The sequence below is a fragment of the Monodelphis domestica genome, chromosome 1 (assembly GCF_027887165.1).
Source record: "Monodelphis domestica isolate mMonDom1 chromosome 1, mMonDom1.pri, whole genome shotgun sequence".
Taxonomy (NCBI): Eukaryota; Metazoa; Chordata; class Mammalia; order Didelphimorphia; family Didelphidae; genus Monodelphis; species Monodelphis domestica.
The window spans coordinates 268343881-268367495 of NC_077227.1; the positions used below are offsets into that span (position 1 = coordinate 268343881).

The following is a 23615-nucleotide window of genomic DNA, read 5'->3' on the forward strand; positions in this document are numbered from 1 at the left end:
GACTTGGAAATTTGCCTCAGCACCATTTTGTCTTTTTTATATCTCCAAACTCCATTGAATAGCCATGAATTCAGGCTTCTTAAATATTCTTTTAACATTGGAGTTTAGCTAGCAATCCTTTAGGGAGAAGACAAAAAATACAAAGGGACTGGGGCTAGGGATTGGTATCTAGGTCACAAACTCAACCATTTTATTTACTTATGTTAAATTTGTGTCCAGTACTACTGTGAAATGTAATAGAGTCCAACATCAAAGCCATTTCTTTAGTGTTTGATCAATCATCTAGGGCCTACTTTCTAAGTTCAGGGACCTTACTGAATACAAATATACTAACCAACTTAATGCAATGATGTGTTACCTGTATGTTTACCCTTTTTTCTTGAGACTGCATAATAGTTCAATTTCAAATTTATTTTCCTCCTTTAGAATGGATCTGTCCAAAAGATTTATTTACAGTAAATTATTTTATTGGTAAAGTATGCCAGGCATTAGTAGACACTTTATAAAAGCTAGTTGTTAAGTGCTTCAATTTGAAACATCTACCCGTGGTAGTTGGATTCTAATAATGATGATAAGAGTAATATATTCCTAGGTATATTACTTCATAGCCTTACCCTTAATTTTCAGCCATTAAATCAAATGCTATAAAGTTATTACTGTATTATCAAATAGTAAATAAATGGCACAATTCCAGATTTCCACCCAGAAATGTGCAATAGAAATCGTTAAATTATTCTTTTAAAATTTAGGACTCTCTGATAATGTTTGTATAACTCAGTGGAATTGCTCATCAACTCCAGGAAGGGGGAGGGAGACAAGAATCATGTAACCATGGAAAATTTTTTAAAATAAAATTTAAAATACTATAAAAGAAAATTTAGGACTCTGTTTTGCATGGTTTCACATATATAATTGATATCATATTGCTTGCCTTCCCAGTGGGTGCAGGAAGGGCTAGAAGGAGAGAGAAAATTTGGAACACAAAATGTTTAAAAGAATGATAAAAATAAATAAAACATATTTAAAACAGAAAATAAAGGACTACCAAACTAAAGGAATGTCTAAGTTCTATTTTTCTAAGCCATAAGGTAGTTTTAATGGTTCTTTTGAGTCTAGAAAGTACCTCTAGTCACACATCTGAGTTTTAGTCACATTTGTACCATTGCTTAGGAATCCCCAGCAGTATTATTATTATTTTCTAATATGAAAGGCTAATTTGATGTATGTCATTTGCACACATGTATAAGTAGGCTTCTATAATACAAATGTTTGTTGGAATATTTGAAACTGGAGACAATGCATTTAATTTCCATCTCAGGGCACCCCTACCCCTACATTGTTTCTTAGCCTTTTAAAACTGTTCATCCACCTTTGGTGTCTTATCACCCAACTCTTCCTTGTGGCTCCAAGAAGGTGTAGTATGTGCAGAAGCCATATACCAGAAACACCATCTTGGCAGATGGCTAAGCCAGGTTGAGAGTAACTAAGAGGCATCAAACCCATCAGTGATTTAGGGGGATGTCTACTCCAAGCATGTGAAGACTTCACCCTGTGGAATGGGTGGATGAGAACAACTGGTTGCAAGGGCTAGGAAGGCTATTGAAGCAGAAGCTATGGAGTTCCTAGAGCTTGATCAGACACACTTCTCAGGCCATCTGCAGTCATCCTACTTTTGTCTTTGCCACTAGACTCCCAATGACTGGAATAGAGAGTGGGGTTTACAACTTTGTACAACTCTGCCTCATTAAATCTAATTCATGAGCAAGTCAAGACGTCACCCTGTAATATCAATATTGATCCTCTTTGAAATGAAGGATGAATAGTAACCCTCCCCATTTAGGTTCTATTCCAATTGAGTCCTAGTGATCCATATTAGCACTAGGGACTTTGGTAGGCTTTAGACTATCTCTTGTTCGTTAGTCTCTGGGAAGCAGATTTTGGGTTTATTGCCAGTATTAGGATCAGATAGCTCTAGACTTGTAACTTCTAACCCCAGGTCTACTATCTTTTATACTTTAGTCAATCCAATACTATCTCCCTAAAATAATGCATTCACTACTTTCCTTCAAAAAGTTAGCTAAATCCTATCTTTTTTTAATACCTTATTTTCATCTATTGCAGAAGAGTTAGCCATCTCCAAATGAATCTTTTTTTTTTTAAACCAACTCCTAGAACCTCCATATCCATTATAAGAATGCTTTGTTGCAAGAGGGCAAGTAGGTAATACCTTGTATAACAAAAAGTGTACTCTGTTCCCAGCTTTCCAACTTTCTATCCAAGTGACCTTGAGCTTATTGCTTTAATTTATATTCTCAATTTTCTTGTTTGTAAAATGGTGACAATGCCTGTCTTTCCTACATCATAGAATAGACTAAAAATCATATGTAAGTGTTTTGAAAACCATTAAAGTACTATTAAAATGTAAATTATGATCATGGTGATGATGAAGAACCCTAAAGTGAGGTTAGGATAAGTTTTCTGTTTCCAGTTTTTTTATATATTTATGCATCCTACTTTATAGGTACAGTTGGTCCTTGGTATAGTGCAGGACCTAGAGACTACTTGACCTTTCAATAAAACTCATTCTCTTAAGAGAATTGTCATTTGAAAAGCATCCTTGAAGATATAGCTTTGTCACATGATTTGATTGATTGATTTTCTAAAATGTATTTGTGGTATTTCAATGTGCTACTTGAACCAGAAAGTGTTCTTCAAAGTCCATAGTATTCAAATCTGTGGATTTCTCTGAGGGAACTGCATCAGGAACATGTTCCTCATCAGATGGGCATTTTGGTTGTCTCTCAGTAGCCTATGCTTTATTATAAATATAAAGAATATTTTATGTAAATCTAGTAAAATAATTATTCCTTTCATATCACAACTTTACCCATCATGGTTTCAATATATCCTGGGTTGACATACAAAATTAAATGGGAATTTGGGGGGAATTTTGTGGAAATTGCAGATGATATGTGAAGGCCAGCAGATGATGGAAAAAGTTTAGAAATTCAGAAATGCATACCTAATAAAATGCAATAAGGTACCATAAATACCACAAAAAAGAAAAAGAAAAAAATTAGAATTCTTCTCTGGTATGAAAGGAGACCCAAAACATTTTTTCCAGATTTTTCCAGATCGTGATGGGCATTACATTCCTAACTCCCATGATGTGGAAGGGATAACTGTACTATGTGCTATAGTATAAATATACTTAAATATAGTAAAATGCACTCAATGCTTTGCTGTAAATAACCTGGATATTTAGAAAATGGAATGCCGTCTCATAAACTTATAGCAGTGTGCTGGAATTATGGGCATATAGACATTGATGAAATGTTTATTCAGTTACCTAATTCTTGGTATCTTTTTATTTTTCTCCTTTTAGGATCAGGAGGAAAACAAGGGAGCTACAAGCTGGCCCGAGTTCTATATTGATCAGCTAAACTCTATGGCTGCTGTAGGTATATTTTATGTATTATGACACATGAGGAGGGGGGGGAACAAGTCAGTTACATAGTAAATAACCTAGAATCAAATATGAAGATTTTTCATTTGGATAATATATTCTATACTAATATCTTTCTAGAACCCATGTTGGGATCCTCTTTTTAAAAAAAGTCTTAGAAAATATTTTTCTAATATGTTCTAAGTAAAAACATGCAATAAAATAGTAGTTTATTATTACAACAGGAAATTTAATCTTCTGAAATCTTATTTACATTCATCTTTAGCTTTCGTCCCTATGATTACACATCCAGAGATCTGGATACATGACATCTTGGAAATTAACACGATTTTAATGTAGTTAGGTTGAATTCTTCTGCTAATGCTTCATATTTCCTTGGAATGAGTTCCAAGGTCTCATCAGTTCATAGATTGGTGATCCTTTTACCCCACTTTCTAAAGAAGCAGACAGAATTTTCTTTCAAGCATGTCAACGTATTCTTTCAGGATTATGAAATACAAGGAAATATCAGAATGACTGACAAAATTAAAAGGCAGCTGAATAGCTTTGAGATGTCCTTGGGAATTCTCTCAGAACACTGCACTTCTCCCAAAATAGGTATTTTGAACATGCATATCTTTCTGGGTTTATAGTAGCTGAACAATCATTATTAAACAAATGCAAAACATTCAACAGAAATCAGCTGTCCAAACTTTTTCTATTCAGTAGCTTAAATTAATGTATCACTAATAAATGTTTTGGGTGCTAATTGTGGAATAATTTTTCCTGTTCCTGGCCCACCCAACTTGTCAGTGGCTACCCATCAGACAATTTATACTTCATAATATGTCCAGTTTACATAGAAGTCACTTTTCCCATTTCTCTCCTGTATCTTTGAAAGGAAATTTCCTCTGGAGGAAAAAAATGTTCTCTATCATTAAAATATAATCTTGATCTCATTTTCCTATATATAAGTATATAATTATATATATATATATATATACATATACATATGTGTATATATATATATATATATTTGTTTGAAGCCCTGAACATAATGTTCACCAAATCCTCATCTTCATTATTTTGAAAGATTCAATACCGTACTGTTGCAAAAGTTTAAAACAGATAGGTTTATGATAGGTGAGCCAATCACATTTTTGCTTGACTTTAGAAGACTTAAATTTTTATGCTCTGCTTTCCCCTTTGTGGATGCTCTTTCTACTATTTTATAGTAAACAAACTGGTACAGCTAGGTGGCTCAGTGAAAGAAAGTGAGGCCTGGAAGCTAGAGATCTTGGGTTCAAATGTAAGCTCAGACTCTTTTTCACTGTATGATCCTGAGGAAGTCACTTACCCAATTGCCCAGCCCCTGCCCCTCCTTTGCCTTGGAACCAATATCTTGGAACCAATAATATCAATTCTAAGGCAGAAGGTAAGAGTTAAAAAAAAAAAAACCCAAAACATTAGTCTGGCAGATGTGAGCAGTGCCAGGAAAAGTAATGGAGTAACTCTCTGACTTGAGTGTTTCCAGTCTAAAAATTAAAGGATAGTAAAACTAAAAGTGAAGACTTAACATTTCTTCCTTTCCAATTGTCACTAATTATTCCTGCCATATTATGCTTTAAAAAAGAAAAGGGGTGAGGGAAGGACCTCAGGAAGGGGTGCTTTTCCGCATGTTAGTGATAACCCCAACAGCATGAAAGTTTCTTAGTGATTATCAGAAATGCCTCTGCAGTTTTGTCCAGGCAGTTCTAGTGAAGTGCTGCCATGTATAGTTCATGTATATAAAAAAATTCTCACAATTCTTAAACTTGGCTGTCAGCAAAAGAAATGGATAGAATGTCATTCTAATTAAGACAACAGTATATAATAGGCAGTGAAAATTTTTACTTGATGAGTAAGAATTTAAAATTTCTTACCTTCTTTTTGATTTAGTAATTTAAAACTTGATATTAAATTTAATTAGTCATTTTTAAAAGCACTAAATATCATAGTTTAGAATATAGAAAAATTTAGGCAAAATAAAATTTAAAATGACATTTTATCCCTGTCTGACATAAGTGAATGCTGATTCCTATATTAGGCAGTCTGCTGTATAGTGAAATGTGCTTCTTAACATTTTTCTTGGGTTCCTCTTATACTTTTATGAATTCAGTATCATTGTGCTTTATTCAAAAATCATGGAATTAGATGCTATGGATGTTGCAAAGGACATATCAGAGGTATTAAGCTGGTAGTTCAGCATTTTATTTACTCTGCTATTTTCTTCTTTCTTATCATGCCGAAAGAATACCACATTGCCTTTTTAAAGTTAGTGTCAGCTCCATCTGATAACCAAAGAACAAAGGATATAAGTAGTTCATGAACTGATGAATCCTAGAACTTTGTGTTATATAATAAAAGTATTGTTGGGGAGGAGTTTTGGGGGTAATCTAGTTCAGCTCTCCATTTCCTATTTTATACATGAAGAAACTAAGGCATTAGAATATTGTTACCTTCTCCAGTGGCAGAGGCAAAGCTTGTGCATTGGATTCTCACCTAATCCAGTCTACTTTCCACTCTGCCATGTTGTTAAACCAAATATAAAACATTCATGTAAGCAGAGGATACAAGGTATCTTTTTTTTTAATTTTTATACAAGAAGCAGATTACCCAAAACACCAAAAACTGGTTGAATCTCTGATTTCACATTGAATACATGGGATTCACATTGAATACATAGTGAGGATTTAGGAAAAAAAGACATAAAACCGATTTTTATAATAAGAGCATATTCTAAGTCCAGAGAAGTCTCAGGATGCTACACCTCTGGAGTTTGATGTCAGATCTGTTATTGGTAATGGTTGCTTTTTCTGTCCCATTCATTTATCTCCTGGATTGGGCAAGTGAGTGTTTCCAAGGAGGATTCTGTGTATACTTGATGCGGTTATTTTATGCAAACTTTGTAACAAGCAGGTTTTATCTTTTATAAACCAACTTACCATTAAGGAGTCCTTTTCAAGAATGAATAGCTGTATAATAAATGCTACTGCATAGGTTTGATGGGTACCTATGGCATTTAATCTAGATTCTTGTTATGATCTCATGAGAGAAGAAATGATGATATCAAGTACAAGAATGTTTAAGGAATGGTTTATTTCAAACTGCGAAAATACTGCTTAACTTGTAGCTAATTTTCGAAGGAGCTCAGGCTCATTTCATAATCTAAGAGTAGTTATTAGAGTAGTAACTTGAGAGTTATGTAGTGCCTTGGTTGCCCATAGCTCACACATATGCCTTCATTGACTACAAAATTGTCTTGCCAAGTTCCTTTAATCTGACTGCCAGGTATACCTCATTGCTTATGAAAACAGATATATTGTTTTACACAGAACAATAAGCCATAAATCTGGCTGCATGGATAGATTAATATTTGCTTATCATAACAGCTCATATTGGGAAATGAGTATCTCACATGCATTAAAGGATCTCAGTGTCTTTGGTACTTGTCCCCACATTCCTACACCATAGAAAATTATATTTTAAACCCAGTTCTTAACATGAAGCTTGCCAACTTTGGAAATTATTGATTTTTTGGGGTCTTTTTAATTCTGAAGATATGCTATTCATCTTTTGCCCCTTTCTATCCCCAAGTGTTTATACATAGAAGGTCCTGTCTAAAATGTCAGTTTCCTGTCCTAAAATGTCAGTCAGAGAAGGACACAGATTATCCTGGGTTAAGAGAAAGTCAGTAATGCTTGGTTCAAAATTCCTTTCAATGAAAATAATTTCTTAAATTCCCTAATTCCACCAAGGCAAAAGCAAATTTCTTTTTCAGCCATTTTGACTTAACGCTACTGAAAAGAATGAATGATTACATTTTTAAAATTCAATGTTCATGGCCAACAATGCAAAGTGTTTGTTGTGCTATTTGATTATCAAATGTGTTATAAAAAACACTGAACTGTTTTTGTTTAAAAGCTCTGTGGGTTCAGTTCAGTCTTAGCAACAGGTAAATCATGTTATTAAATACACAGAAAATTTCAAGTTGTTGCTTACATATCTAAAACTACCTCTGCCATGGGGGAGATTAAATGTTCTTCGCTAGATTTGTGCTGAATTTTCCAGTGAATGAACTTCAAGGAACTGTGAATTCAGTGGTTGTTTCTTCAGGGCAACTTCATTTTCTGTAGTATATTGACAGTTCGCTGTCCAAAAGCATCACTAGAAAGAAGACAATAGTAGCAGAAATTATAACATAACAGAGCATTGTGTCTTCTAAACCTACTGTTATAGTTTGCCTTTTTTTGTGGATTGTAATAGTACAATCATTTCCTTTAATCTCATCTATCATGAGGTTAAATTTTTTGTGTTGCTTTTAAAGTTAAATTTTTTCAAAGTTAAATATTTGTATTAGAGAAGTAAGAAAAGTATGATCCTTGACTTTTGAGTTTTTAAAAATCTAACACTACCACTACTTACAGGTATATTTGTATATGTATATATACATAAAGTCAATCATATAGATGTACTAAAAACATTACTATAGTCACTTGTTAAGTGATCTATAGAAATGGAGAAGAAAAAGGGGTATGGAATATGGAAACTACATAAATTAAGCAGAGCTCTCTCTATCCTTACCTCTTTCTTCTCCTAGTAAACATTTTCTCAGAATACTAATAAAAGTAGTGCAATTGAATTTAGTCCATCATTGAGTTGAAGCATAAAAAACAGTAGTTAGTAACTTCATAGTCTTTAAATAACTGATTTATATTGCATCAGTAAGAGCTCATGAGAGAATTAGAAGTAGGAACATTTCTAAAAACAAAAAGTTGATCCCATAAAATGGAAAGGGGACAGTAGGGTAACTCAGTGGATTGAGAGCCAGGCCTAGAGACAGGAGGTCCTAGGTTCAAATCTGACCTCAGACACTTACCAGCTGTATGACCTGGAGAAGTCACTTAACCCCCATTGCCTAGCCCTTACCACTCTTCTACCTTGGAACCAATACACAGTATTGACTCCAAGACTGAAGGTAAGGGTTTTAAAAAAGTGGAGGGGAAAGAAAAATAACTTTCAATAAGTCTGTAAACCTATGAGCATTAATAATAGATTTGCATATTTAATTATATTCTTAGAGTAATTTATTAGTTCTTTTATTTGAGTTAGGTCTCAAAAGAACTCCTAGAAAGTAATGCCAGAAGTACCCTGATTGCTTAAATAACTTTTTAAATTTTTAGAACAAAGAGAAGTGAAGGCTAGGCAATGCGGTTGAGTGACTCGCCCCAAGTCACACAGATAGGAAGTGTCTGGTGTCAGATTTGAACCTAGGACCTCACATCTCCAGGCCTGGCTCTCTATCCACTATGGCACTAGCTACCCCTAAATAATATCTTAAAGTGAAGAAATTGATTCTCAGAGTGGTCTTCCAGCATAGAATGAGCTCAGATTTAACTATTCTTTTCAGTTTTAAAAAATCTTTATGTACGGCATTAGAGCCTCTACAAAGATTGAATGAGGCTTCTTACCTTTTCCCAAAGAGCTTATTCCTGGGAGAACAAGAACATTGGAACTTATGTATTTTCACTTTCCTAGCTTTCCTGTGGCTCAGTGATCTTAAGAGTCAGGGAAAACTGTAGAAGAAACTCTGTGAACTTTTGTAACAAAATCCTTCTGATTTCAGGTACCCTTTTGATCTCTTTTTGATTTTTGCTTAAGTTTCCTTTTAAGTTTCTCCTTGCAAGCTGCTAGGTAGTTCAATGGATTGAGAGCCAAGCCCAAAGGTGGGAGATCCTGAGTTCAAAGCTTACCTTAGATACTGCCTAGCTGTGTAAGCTTGGGCAAGTCACTTAATCCCCATTGCCTAGCCATTACCAGTGTTCTACATTGGAACCAATATACAATATTGATCCTATGATGAAAGATAAGGATTTAAAAAATATATATATATATATATAAATGCAGACTAGAAGAGGTATACCAGGCATGGTAGTAAAGTGTGTTCCTCAAAATGGAAGCCAAAGAAATTCACCAATGGAAGAGGAAAAAGAAACAAAAGAAAAGGAAAGGGGGAACAGAGAGAACACTTTTGTAGGGTAGCTATATAATCAAGAAAAACAAATTCTTATATTGTTAAAATATAATGTTAAATGTTAATGTTAAAATATAATGTTAAAAAAATGTATGTCTTAATCTGCATCTTAAAACCCTTGCCTCTGGCAGGAGATGGGTACTTCGCTTCATTTTCAGTTTGTATATCAAACAGAGTTCTTAAAACAATTTAGGCTTAATATAACAGGAGTATCAATTTGATATAGATTTAAATCATATACATTTTTTCACATGGCTTAATTTCATTAACTGTGCAATAGCAGAATGGTTATCTCTTCTATGGACTTGTGACTGTAACATGATTTTATTTACCTATAAGGAAAAATAGCTTGTGATTATGTTCTACTCTCTTCCCATAGAGAAAGTCCCTACTAGTTTTAGAAAAAGAAGAGGAAGAGGAAAGAAGTAAAACAATAGAAAGTTTGAAGACTGCATTAAGGACAAAACCAATGAGGTACTTCTTTTTTTCCATCTTTCTCTGGTCAGCTCTTAGCAGGAGGTTCTCTAGTATGGAAATTCATTTCTTCTGCCCACCTTGAACTGCAAAGCTGCCTCATCCACCATTTTCCCAGAGTTCCTGTGGGGTTTCATAGTGGCCGAGGGTTACCCAGGTGCATTTCATGAGCACAGGTGCTCAGACTCCAGTTTGGTTAGATCTTTGCCTTGTGGTCTACATCAGAGGACTGACAAATAAAAAATGTTCTCCCATTATCAGATAGTTTATGTTGTTGGAGTGTTTTATGATTACAAAGCACTTTCACACAAATTATCTCCTTTGATCCCTCCAACTACCCTGTATGGGTAGTTAGATGAGGCATTATTATTGTCTGTTGGTAAGATGAAGAACCTGACAATGAAATATAAATTAGGTAGGATCTAACTTGCCTTCAGTCAATTAGTTGTCTGGAAGAAACTTGTTTGATCCCATGTTCATGCTCCAAAGGAAGACATTATGAAAAATGAGTCTTATTTTTTTTAAAGTCAAATCAACAAGCACTTATTTAGTACCTAAATAATGTAGCAGGCATTTTACCAACTTCTGGGGATACAAAGAAAGTCAAAACATGATCTCTTCATTCAAAGAGTTTATAATCTATGGGGAAGACAACATGTAAGCAACTATGAACAAGATTAAATGAATCTTTAAAAAACAAAACCAAGTGACTTAAACCAGCTTTGTATTTCTTCAGAGTTTCTAAAGACAGTCTTAAGGAAAAGTCAGACATATAAGGATATTGATGTAAGATCGCAAATGATTTAACAAGTCCTGTAGGGGAATGCTATTCTCCCTGTTCTTCAGATACCTCCTATCCATTTACATCCCTTTCCATTCACTAGACATTTATCAAACTCCTGTGCAGAACATTAGGCTCAGGCAAATATGCTAATATAATATAAGTAAGTTGTGGTCACTGTTCTCTTTGAGTTTAATCTCTTTTGGGGGTATATGATGTATACTTAAATAAATATAATGCAAAAAAATGCAATTTAAGTACAAGATAGAAAGTCCATCTGTACTCTTCCTTTCTCTTTTTCTCAATAATGTGAATTATACTCATTTATAAGGATAAAACCTTGATCTCTGTGTTAAAAAAAAAACCTTCTTTTTAAAAATACTGGGATGTTCTCTGCTTAGAACTATTGTACACAGTTCTGTAAGTGGTTTTCACTGTTGATGAGATGTGGACAAGGGAAATGTATTTGCAAGTTCTCTCATGTAATCTCCAGATCAGAAGTCTGAACCTTTTTTTAACCATAATGAGACCTATGTGTTGTGAAAGAGCACTAAAAATTCATACCTCTTCTCTATAAATTACATATATATGAATTATACATAAAATTATGTAAGTAATATAAAATGTATACAATATGAATAAAATTTAAACCTCTATAAATTACATAAATTTTGTTAGATTGTATATAGTAAATCTATAAATAAAAATTTATGCCTTCTCTACTGCCTCTTAGAAACTGTCTTCATGTATACTTTTTGAAGAATGAGTGTCTTAGTTGAGAGGGTTATAGAATACTTTGGACACAAGACTTTTACAACCATGATTTAGGGCTTTCAGGAAGAAATGCAGGTCCATTAAGGTACCCTCGTCTTTGAATATCTATAAATTAATCATCTAGACTCCACATATTTCATGATAAAATGACCTGACATTTATATATATTCTTATTCTACCATTTATATGGTTGATAGGGGTAGTAAGTAGAGAAAAGTATGAGTCTGAGAAAAGAATTAGTTACTTCTTATTACTCTTTATTTTTGTGTACTTATAGTTATTTGTGAGTGGCTTTAATAGAAAAGGTACATCAGTTGAGATTTTTCCATAATTAACCCATTATTGCCTCACTATAAAGATTCCATGGGGTCCATGCCACAGGAAAGTCTTTTAATTGATATTTTAATAGGCTTCTTTTGCCATTTCATTAACCCAATCCTCTTTGGATGAAACCTAATGTAGAGTTGCCTCAATTCTATTCTCAATCAATAAACAACAATCAGTCAATATTATTAATCATCTGCTTTGTAATAATCATTGTGCTAGAAGTTAAGGACAAGATGCAAAGGATGAAGCAATCATTGCCCTCCAGTGCCTTATATTTTTATGGGGAAAATAACAAAAACAAATGCAGAAAAAATATAAGGAGAATATAAGAGAGGAAGTGTACTGGAAGTTTGGGTTATCAAGAAAAGTTTCATATATAATGCAGTTTTTGAGCTTCATTTTGAAGAGAACATTTCTGTGAGCCAGAAGTGAGGAGGTCTAGTCTAGGCATGGAAAATGGCGGGCATAAAAGAGCAGAAGTGAAGGATGGGGTTCTGTGTCTATGTGAAACACAAAAGGAAAAGCAGTTTGAATGGATTATGGAGTACAGGAAAGAATATAAAGTACAATGAGTCTAGAAAGTTAGGCCAGGACCAGGTGGTGAAGGGCTTTAAAAGCTCAACAGAGACAGTTCTGTTTGCCTCTAGAGGTAATAGGGAGCCATTAGAACTGGATGAGAAGGACAATGATATGGTAATGATTTTCCTAAAGTGTAAATCTTTTGGAGAATAGATTGGAGTGGGATGACCTTGAAACAGGAAAATAAATAAGGAAGCCAGTACATTAGGCAAATTGTGATGAGAGCTGAATTAATAATGGTGGCGGAAGAAAGGTAAAAATGAGATTAAGAGCACATGTAGAAGGGTTTGCTTTGGCAAGGTCAAGAGCCACCTCATTGTGATGTACTGGAGGGAGGTGGGAGGAGAGACTGGGCAGGGTGATATTAAGATATTTTGAAGGGGAATAGAAGGAACATTGTGAATGACTTCAGTTTCCACAGTAAAGTAAGAGTGGAGATTCTCAGCTGAAAGAGTTGGGAGTGGGTGAAGCATGGGAAGTTCTTGGAAAAGCTTGGAAATTAAGGATGAATAAAAGGATTGCCTTGCAGCAGCAAGAACCCAGCCAAAGTTGAATAACATGACTTTCTAGTGCACCAAATCAGCACAGTTGTATTACTTGAGATATGTTCAGCAGTTCCTTAGTAGAAGCAAAGGAGACCGATAGTAGGGAGTCATCTAAGGCTGGGATTGGGTAAGAGTGACATGAGTGGCAAAAGGACAAGGAAAGAGGGAGGGGGTAAGGAGGAAGAATAGAAAACAATTTAAATTAAATTGGTTATATATGGGCAATATATTTTGGCAAGGGAAGAGTAAAGTCAGAAGAGGATTTAATAGTCTAAGACAGTATTGAGAATAAGTTTCAGTGAAGGCAAAGATTATATTTTGGAGGAGTGAGACACAGGAAGAGAGCATAATAAAAGGTTACCGTCATATAAAGGAAAATCTAAATTTCTAATTTTGAAAATGAAGCACTTGTGGATGATGGTGAGGTCAGAAATATAAGCTCTATAATGAAAAAATATCAGAGAAAAATTCCAATATTGGTCAAATCTTAAGAATTATGCATATTTTCTGCTTGAAAATTGTCTGTGTTGATGGTTGGAGTTGGGAGAGTGGGTAGACAGAAAGAACTTTCGATTGACTTAGCTTTAATCCATTTATTTTCCTGACAGGTTTGTAACCAGATTTATTGATTTAGATGGCTTATCATGTATTCTGAACTTTCTAAAAACCATGGACTATGAGACATCAGAGTCTCAAATACATACCTCACTCATTGGATGTATAAAAGCACTAATGAATAACTCTCAAGGCCGGGCTCATGTTATGGCCCATTCAGAGAGTATTAATGTAATTGCTCAGAGTCTGAGCACTGAGAATATTAAGACAAAGGTGGCAGTGCTGGAAATCATGGGCGCTGTGTGCCTGGTTCCTGGAGGTCACAAAAAAGTTCTGCAGGCCATGCTGCATTACCAGAAGTATGCCAGTGAAAGAACTCGTTTTCAGGTATGTGGTCTCTCATTTACCTATAAGTCAAAACTTGCAAAATAGATGAGTTTTTTGAAATAAAACTATAAATTATCCCTTTCCATTTTGAAGATGATTATACATCATGTCACTTAAGAGTCTATCTAGTCTTATTCTCTCCACCATTTCTGCCTTGATCTCAGGAGAAGATGAATGTTTTTATTGACCAAATCAAAGCTATGGGGCCTAATGAACTGCAATATTGCTTTTTTAAATGGATTTATATTGCATATTGTCTGTCTCTTCGAAAGGGGAAATCTTCCTTAAGAATTCCCAACTACTCACTTGATTTTAGGGGGACAAGTTTGGTAATATGTGACCATATTTTACTGGTCATAAAGAACAAAAATTGAGGAACCAAATGTATGTATGCTGCATACCACATGCATTTTCCATATGGTTTTGAATGGAGTAGCATTTTTAGGAACATGAAATAGCTTATAGGAATCTCAAGATAATTAGATTTTTTTATTTTCTATGAACTGGAAAATTTAACAAAATTCTCATTCAATCCTTTTCACTATCTGTTTGTGTACTTGATAGACGCTAACCAATGAACTGGATAAAAGCACAGGCCGGTATCGGGATGAAGTGAACCTCAAGACAGCCATCATGTCCTTCATTAATGCTGTACTAAGCCAAGGAGCTGGAGTGGTGTGAACATTTTGTGCTATGATATTTAAATAAAAATTTTATCAAAATCTATTTAATGTTCATAGTTGGAAAACTAAATGCAGTTAATTGTGTTTCTTTTTAGGAAAGTTTGGACTTTAGACTTCATCTTCGATATGAATTTTTGATGTTAGGAATTCAGCCTGTAATAGATAAATTAAGGGAACATGAAAACTTGACATTAGACAGGCAAGTCAAACTCTTTTAAGTTCTGATCGTTCTCATTTTTACAACTCTTGTTTTTTCTCTCTTAAAATCTTATTGGTGTTTCTAAGATATGCGTAGTAGCCAGACTGTAACAGGGCCATGAGAATTCCCAATTCCTCTAATTGTATGCCAATGATAAGTAATATGTTTCCTTCCTCAATTTGTAATCTTTAAAATTAGGGATTCTTTGAGGCATCTGGACTTCCAAATTATGAAAAGTCATCTCGTTTGTATGCTGTCCATATTCCTCATAATTATTTTTTTGCTTCCTTTTAATACTTTAGACCTTCTCTTAAGTTCTCAGTCTGACCCCTTGTAATTAATTGTAGACGTTCCCAGAATGTTTTGGCTTTCAATTGCATTCCTTTGATTTTTTTTTTAATTTTGTCAGGCATTTAGACTTTTTTGAAATGCTCAGAAATGAAGATGAGCTGGAATTTGCCAAAAGATTTGAATTGGTACGTATATGCATGACTATTTTGATTATTGTAAATGGCATTTTAGAGAAAAATGTTTTAGAATCCTCATTTGCACATATGTACGTCTGACAATTCTGATATGTTAGTTGATATCTGAAATATCAGCTATAGTATAATATATGGTAAAAGTCTGTATGTATTCTTCCTCTTTTCCTTTTCCTTTGTCTTCTATCTTCCCTTTTCTCTCTTATTGCTCCCTGTCCCAACTTTTGTTATACCATAGTCCTGAGATGTTTGAATTAAGTTGTTCCATGTAAATTTGCTTACTTTGCATTAAGGGAATCCTATAAAAATGCCAGATGGCCTCAGAGGACCTGAATGTTGACTTAGATTTGCTTTTTATGTGAAATAGGTACACATAGACACAAAAAGTGCAACACAAATGTTTGAACTGACAAGGAAGAGATTGACCCATAGTGAAGCTTACCCTCACTTCATGTCTATCTTGTACCACTGTCTCCAAATGCCTTGTAAGTAGAGACTACTTTAGTGTGAACTAAGAGAAAATGTATATTGGTTAATGTTTGGATGTAATCAGAGGGGAATACTTATCCAAAAGAGCACTGATTTTTTTGGATATAGACTAGAAATTCTAATCTTGGCTCAATGATAATTTAATTCAAAGCCACCACTTATTTTTTTGTATGGTCTGCTGAGTTGAGTGTTTTTTTCTTGTTTACATTAAAAAAAATAAAGTTGTATTTTAAATGTAAAAACTTATTCTTAGCTGGATGGAGGGGGGTGGAATTTGGCCCCAAGGTTATAGTTTACTGACTCCCTGGTCTAAGAAGAAGCACGGTAAAAATTTCAGAACAAAATGAATAATAATTGAGTTTAATGTGAATATATATACCTCATAACCCTTTTAGAAGAAGGTAGAGAATATATCACCACAGATATTACCATCTTAAGCAAATCAATTTTTCTAGACTTTGGTTTCCATTTGGTCAGTGGAGTGGTTGAACTAAGTAAATCTTGGGTTCCTTCAAGATTTAAATTAGTAATCCTCAATTCTAAGAACTTTAAAAGCTGTTGGTACAGATAATACAATTATGTTTTTTCAGCCACTTCTAGCATAGAATGCTTGTTAGGAGGAAGAACTGAACTCAGGTCTTTTGTCTTCAAAGCCAGCACTCTATACCCTATGCCAGATTCTCTCCCTTCTCCCTCTTCCTCTCCCCCTTTCTCCCTCTTTTTCTCTCCCTCCCCTTCTTTTCCCCTCCCCTTCTCTCTTCCCCCCTCCCTCTTCCCCTCTCTCCCTCTTTTTCTCTCCCTCCCCCTCTTTCCCCCTTCCCTTCTCTTCCCCCCCTTCCCCTCTCTCCCTCATTGGTTCCAAGGAATAAAGGTCTTTAAGGGTTTAAGTGATTTCCCCAGGGTCACACAACTAGGAAGTGTCTGAGGCCAGATTTGAAGCCAGGACCTCCCTTCTCCAGGTTATCTACCAGGCCATCTAGTTATACCTAGATTCTTTTTCGTGATAATAGTTTTTTGGTTTTTTTAATTATGTAGTGGGAAGCTAGCATAATTGTACATTTAATTTTTCTTTTATGTTCTTTTTCTCCCTTTTTTAGACAAGAGAAGTGGAAACACAGTTCAGTACTGGCTGCTCCTAGATAGAGTTGTACAACAGATTGTTATACAGAATGACAAAGGGCAGGATCCTGATTCCACTCCTTTAGAAAATTTTAATGTTAAAAATGTTGTACGAATGTAAGTTTCTTCCTTTTTTTTTAACATACTATACTTAGCATATACTATATTCTCTTAACAAACACACCGAAACACTATACCTTATTCTAAAAAATTAACAAAGTCTATATTTTGTATAGATTTTATTTTAATAAAGAAAAAAGAGCAGGGATTTAACTTGTGATTTGAATGGTATGGGGAACTTCTAGGTGAGAAAACTCCTCTTGATTAATGTAAATTGACACCATCTCTGAAACTTACATCCTAAGAGTTGCTGAGCACTTAGAGGTTAAATGATTTGTCTAAGATCATACAGACATTATATATGTGTGTATGTATGTATCTGTTAGGATTTGAACCCAGGTCTTTCCTGGCTTCAAAGATAGTTCTTTTTTTAAAAAACTCTTACCTTCTGTCTTAGAATCAATATCCTGTATTGGTTCCAAGGCAGAAGAGTGGTAAAAGCTAGGCAATGGGGGTTAAATGACTTGTACAGTCACATTGCTAGAAAGTATGTGAGGACAAATTTGAACCCAAGCCTAGGCCTAAGCAAGGGAGAGTTCTTTATCTACTATACCACACTGACTCTTTACTAAAGATGATTTTGAAAGACTTTTTATATATTCATTTTAATTTAAAGCAATTTAATTTAGTTTTAATTTTTTATTTTAATTTAACCATCTAAAATGGATTTCTTTCCTTGGATTTTAAAAACTATCTTTGCCTTACCTATTTAATAAGGGAACTTTTGTAAGTTTTTATTTCATAATGAATTCTACATTCACATCTTGCTATGTTATATTGTATAGGTTGGTTAATGAAAATGAAGTTAAGCAATGGAAAGAACAAGCAGAAAGGATGAGAAAAGGTAATAAAGCATTTGAAAGATAACTAGGTATTTCTAAATGCTACAAATTACATCATTTGTAAATTTGCAATGTTGTTACATGTTGACATTCATACGTCAAATGACTTTTATTCCTGTGGGATTTTAGGGTGCTTGCCTTGGCTTTTCAGAAAATAAATCTGCTGTTATAACTGACATGTCTCTGACCCCTTTTTTGTTTTGTTTTTTTTTCCTCTAGATTTCATATGGGTTCTTTTGAAAAGCAGTCTAGCATTTGCCTTTCAGAACTCAATAATTCAAATTTATCTTTGCTTCCTTCTCTTTTCCCCCAGGGCCTCTCATACACTAAGTCCCTCTAGATAGGATTTTTTTTTTGTTTGTTAAAATAAAAGGCAATTTGGCACTTGAGGAGTATGCAGACTTGTCTGTGATATTTCAAACGAGACAGTAAAAGTGCCTCTTGTTGGCCTTAGCAGTCTCAGAATTTCCACATAGACACTTTTGTCTGTGATCAGCTTTAAATAATTGTTTTAAGTACAGAAATTCCCTAACTTTGGTACATTTTGGTGCCATAAAAAGTTGGTGGGCAAGCTTTTGGTCTTTTGAATGTATTTCTGTTATTATTGATAATTCAAGTAAATTTTAAGATGAACAGTTAAGGAGGTGCTAACTTTGTCTGGACTAATTCTGTGCCAGCCACTTAAAAGTGGAAGCCAACATTTTGTTGATTTTATAAATGTTGACTCTCCCCCCTGCCTCTTCATAAAAGGAGAGATAGAAGAAAGAAGGAAGGAAGGAAGGAAGGAAGGAAGGAAGGAAGGATTAAGCACTTAACCATGTACCGAGTTTTCTTCTAAACCCTGGGGATACAAAATGAAAAATCATTTTCAGTAGTCTACTTTTTCATCATGAGTCATCTCTTATCAAGATTATTAGCTGTCTCAAATTAAATTGGTGGTTGACAAGCTTGTTCCAAGAGGACCTAGCTTTCTCTCTATCATATTGCACTTAATTCCATTAAATCCAAAAAGTAGAGCTACTAGGGTTCTGAATAGTTATGAAATGAAAAGTACTATTGTCACAGTTATCTTCAGATTGGAAAGAGGGGAGGCACAAGTACACGTGCACGCATGTATATAAATAGATGTTGATCTTATTTTTCTTTGTTCAATTTTTTTTTTAAACCCTTACCTTCCATCTTGGAGTCAATACTGTGTATTGGCTCCAAGGCAGAAGAGTGGTAAGGGCTAGGCAATGGGGGTCAAGTGACTTGCCCAGGGTCACACAGCTGGGAAGTGTCTGAGGCCAGATTTGAACCTAGGACCTCCCATCTCTAGGCCTGGCTCTCAAACCACTGAGATACCCAGCTGCCTCCTGTTCAATTTTTTAATGGCAGACTTTTCCAGAAAATCAGACAATCTTTTTTAAGGGGATAGAAGAATTGCCTAAGGAAAAAGGGAAGAGATCATATACCTAGGAGAAAAGTTTTAATATCAATGACTATTTTAGGACCACAAGTGAGAGAACTTGGGGTACATAAAAGGATAAAATATAAAATGATTGAGATATAATAGAAGGGAATGAGAATGATAAAGAAAAGGAATGGTAGATGTCAAAGTGAGAGAAGAAATAGTGTGAGATGTTGCCTTTGAGAACAGTATAAATGGCGGCAGAAGTGGTTTTGATTAAATAAATGATGGAAGGGAACATGGGACATTCTTGCAGATAGGGAGAAGAAAAGAATTGAAAGGATAGTTGGTAATGGGGAAATAGGAAGCAAATAGCTTTTTGTGGTCCCTGGGTGGTACAGGGAAGAACCCTCTAGTACTCTGAATACAATATTCAATGGAAAAGTACCCGAGTAGGGAAAATGTACCATATGAGGTATACAATAGAGTGAATTATATTGTTCTCTTAGCTTACATAGTAGTAGAGTCTCTCTCAAGGAACTGTAATATTTACAGTAAGAGCAGCTAGATGGCTCAGTAGGTAGAGAGCCAGGCCTGGAGACAAGAGGTCTCAGGTTCAAATCTGGCCTTAGATACTTCCTCACTGTGTGACCCTGGGCAAGTCACTTAACCCCAGTTGCCTACCTCTTACTGAGCTTTTGCCTCAGAACCAATACTTAATATTAATTCTAAGACAGAAGCTAAGTGTTTAGGGGGGAAAAAAGTTATGATATGATGTATATACATGAAAAACTATTGACGTAGTGGGAAACTAGGTAGGTCAATAGTCCTGGATTCAAATCTGGCCTCAGACATTTCCTAGCTATGTGACTCTGGACAAGTCATTTCACCCCAGTAGTCTAGCCTTTTACTGTTCTTTTGCTTTAGAACCAATCCAGAGTATTGTTCTAAGATGGAAGGTAAGGGTTCAAAAAAACAATGAGTGTAGTGAGGTCAGAGGAGGAGAAAGGTAACAATATGACCTCATCAAATTATGATTTAATGAATACATGGTAAATCTCAGCCATAAGTAGGAAGTCTGAAGATGCTCAGGCTGGATGGAGCCCTTGTTCATTATGTCATAATGGGGATTCCTTTGGGGTATGCAATAGATTAGATGGCTACTGAGGAATCTTCCAGCTCTCAAATTCTGGGATTCTTTAAATTAACTGACCAAGATATAAACCATTGGGTGAATCCAGACCAGGTTTGAATTACTTTATTTGGTTGAAAAATTGGATCCATTCTTCATATCTGATTTCTGCTTTTATCTTCTCTGTCCTCTCTATTCAATTCTCTTCCACCCCTCCTCTGAAGACACCCTAATCTCCTAAAATCCCACAGCTCTCCATCGGTCTTGCAGGGTTAAGGAAGCCAAACCACAGGGCAATTCTATTCTCCAAATGACTTTAATAAACATTCCTCCAATGCACGTGGCATTGTTCTCCATATCTACATCTATAACCTATTATCACAGCATTTATCTCTTCTCCTTCCTGACAGTTCTCACATTCTTACCTTTCATTTTTGTCTAGACCTGTGTTTTCATTTCTGTAGCAGATGAGCCACTGTTTTGGAGCTCAGTATTTGTTGTGGGGGGGTTCTGGGAAGTTAAATTGATGACATGTATGCTTGTGTCAGAGGCAATACTATAATCTAAATCTTGCCAATTCAGGAGCTTTCTCTCCAATATACCATTATGCTTCTCCCATTATAATTTATTACCAAATTAAGTATGTGCTTTTTTAATACAACATGCTATAATGTGCATCTAGCCTCAGCTTGATAATCTCCACTGAGAGGAATCCACCCACTCTATAGGCAGCCCATTCTACTTTTGAGCATCTCTTAATTGTCAAGAGAGCCAACTATGTGGTGCAGTGGTTATATCGATGGGTCCAATGTCAGGAAGACTCATCTGTTCCAGACACTCACTAGCTATGTAACCCTGGGGCAAGTCACTTAGCCCTGTTTGCCTCAGTTTCCTCATCAGTCAAATGAGATGGAAAAGTAAATGGCAAACTGTTCCATTATTTGCCAAGAAAATTCCCAATGGGGTCATGAAGAGTCAGATATGATGGAAAAACAACTGAGCAACAACAAATTGCTAGGATATTTTTCCTGGCATTGTGGCTAAATTGACCTTTTTGTAGTCCACTCAGTTGCTCCTGGTTCTGTCTTTTGGCCAAACAGTACCAGCCCAATTCCTCTTTTATGTGACAACTTTTCAGAGAATTCAAAATAACTATTAGTTCTTTCCTGACTTTTCTCTTTTCTGGACTGAGTATTCCCATTTTCTTTAAGTTGCTCTAACTGGTGTGGATTTAGGATCATTTACTCTGTTCTTCTTTGGATCTTCTTCCAGCTATCAGTGTCCTCCTTGCACTATGGCTTCCAGAACGGCACACAATGTTCCAAATAATATCTGACAGAGCAAAATTCTAGCAGGAATATTAGTATAAATTTATCCCTAAAAACTTTGCTTCTCTTAAAGCATCTCAAGATTTCTATGTGCCTCATTTTTGACTAGGAATGACAATAGTACTCCACAGGGTTGTTGTGGGGACAAAATGTAAAATCCTTTATAAATCTTAGTGATTTGTGATCATGAACTATTATTAACCTCATAGAATCATGGAGCTGAAAAGGTGGTCATCAGAAGTCATCTATTCTAACCAAAGTATGAATCTCTTATACAGTATATCTCACCAATAACCATTCAGATCTTGCTTGAAAGCTTGTAGAGAAGAGATCCTGCAACTTCTCATGGTGGCTCATTCCATTTATGGACATCTTTGATTATTAGGAGTTTTCCTTATGTGGGATTGAGTATTATACTCTGCAGAAAGACAACAATAAAATGATGGAAAATGCTATATTTTAACCTTTGAAATAGATCCTAGGAATATGCTAGAGGATCTCTTTGTAACTTATGCCCATTGGTTCTCATTTTGTTCCCTGGGGCCACCCAGAATAAGTCCTTTTTTTTTCTTTTTTCAGAATAAGTCTTAATTCTTCCACATGACAATCCTTGAGAGCATAACTATTGCCTTGTTTGAGTCTTCTCTAGACCAAACTTCCCCAGTTCATTCAACCAATTCTTGTATGGCATGAAATTGAATCCTTTCATCATCCAGGTCACCCACCTCTGCACATGCATTTTTTTTTCAGTCTTTCTTAAAATGCAAAGGGTCTAACTGAATGTTCTACATCAGACCTGCATTGATCAGAGTATTGAGTATAGTAAAACTATCACCCTTCCAAAGTTCAACATTCCTTTGGTGCCAAAGTAACTTGAATAAGGCTTATTCTAAATTCAGAGGTCTATTGACCAAAGGTCTAAGGCCAGGAAAATATGGATTGGCTGAGATCAATTATTTCACCCTGAATCATAATGAACATTTTCTAAAATCTACCAATGTATCCTCACCTGAGAAGATTTTGAAATATCAACATATAGCAACCATTTTCTGTCATTTCAATTGTCGTCCTGCAGTATAAGATACTTAACATCTTAAAGACCCTTTTAGGGTGATTGAAACAGATGACTCAGTGGTAGAAAAGATGATATTTTAATGAATAAACACTACATTTGGCAGTAACAATCCTTTCCCACATTGCAAAAACCTTTCTGAGTGCCCTTTGGCCTGTCACTTTACAAGAGTTGGTCTTCTCTGGTTTCTACTTTTGCATTGCAAAATAAAGCATTTATTTTTCTTCAAGTTTTCCTCAAGAGTTCCTCAGGCCTTGATGAGTTCAAATTCTGAAAGAAGTGCTTAATTTGTGGTCACCCACCCATTGTTTTCCAAGTGTTTCTTTTTTTTTTTTTTGAGAATTTATCTGATGAGACAAAGAGATCTAGAGGTGGTGCAGTGGCAAAAAAAGCTGGCCATGAAATCCAAAAGACATGGATTTCCCTGGCATGTGACACTTGGCACAAAGTTCTCTCTGGGTGTCATCATCATCTTCTAAGATGGGAGACAATAGTCATGGAACCTATCTCATAAGTACAATGAGGTGATACATGAAAAGTGCTTTGCTTACCTTCAATATGTCGAATACTGTTACTATTTATAGATAATTGAACCTTGGCCTTCCTTGAAATGGGATGTACATCAAAGTGTCTTGTTGCTTTTATCAATTGACCTTGGGATTTCAATGGTGGAAGATAATGGGAACTCCATATGAGAAAATGCAAATTGGTACTGGCTTTGCAATTTCTGGTCCTACTTTGCTTAATCGGGGAGGAACAAGTGTTTATGAAGGCCCTACTATGTGCCAGACACTGTGATAAACACTTTACAAATATTAT

At 35.2% G+C, this 23615-nt stretch overlaps 1 protein-coding gene across 6 annotated transcripts in view; it reads left to right on the forward strand.

The window, feature by feature from the left end:
• The window catches only part of DAAM1 (dishevelled associated activator of morphogenesis 1), a 232987-nt gene that overhangs the window by 148095 nt on the left and 61277 nt on the right, over nucleotides 1-23615 (forward strand). For all 6 annotated transcript variants that reach the window (XM_007472963.3, XM_056810827.1, XM_007472959.3 and 3 more), the window contains exons 4-12: nucleotides 3386-3457; nucleotides 9898-9992; nucleotides 13607-13940; nucleotides 14505-14615; nucleotides 14719-14822; nucleotides 15232-15298; nucleotides 15672-15789; nucleotides 16891-17029; nucleotides 17818-17876. In XM_007472963.3, the coding sequence (XP_007473025.1) occupies nucleotides 3386-3457; nucleotides 9898-9992; nucleotides 13607-13940; nucleotides 14505-14615; nucleotides 14719-14822; nucleotides 15232-15298; nucleotides 15672-15789; nucleotides 16891-17029; nucleotides 17818-17876 (1099 nt within the window). The remainder of the gene's footprint in view (nucleotides 1-3385; nucleotides 3458-9897; nucleotides 9993-13606; nucleotides 13941-14504; nucleotides 14616-14718; nucleotides 14823-15231; nucleotides 15299-15671; nucleotides 15790-16890; nucleotides 17030-17817; nucleotides 17877-23615) is intronic.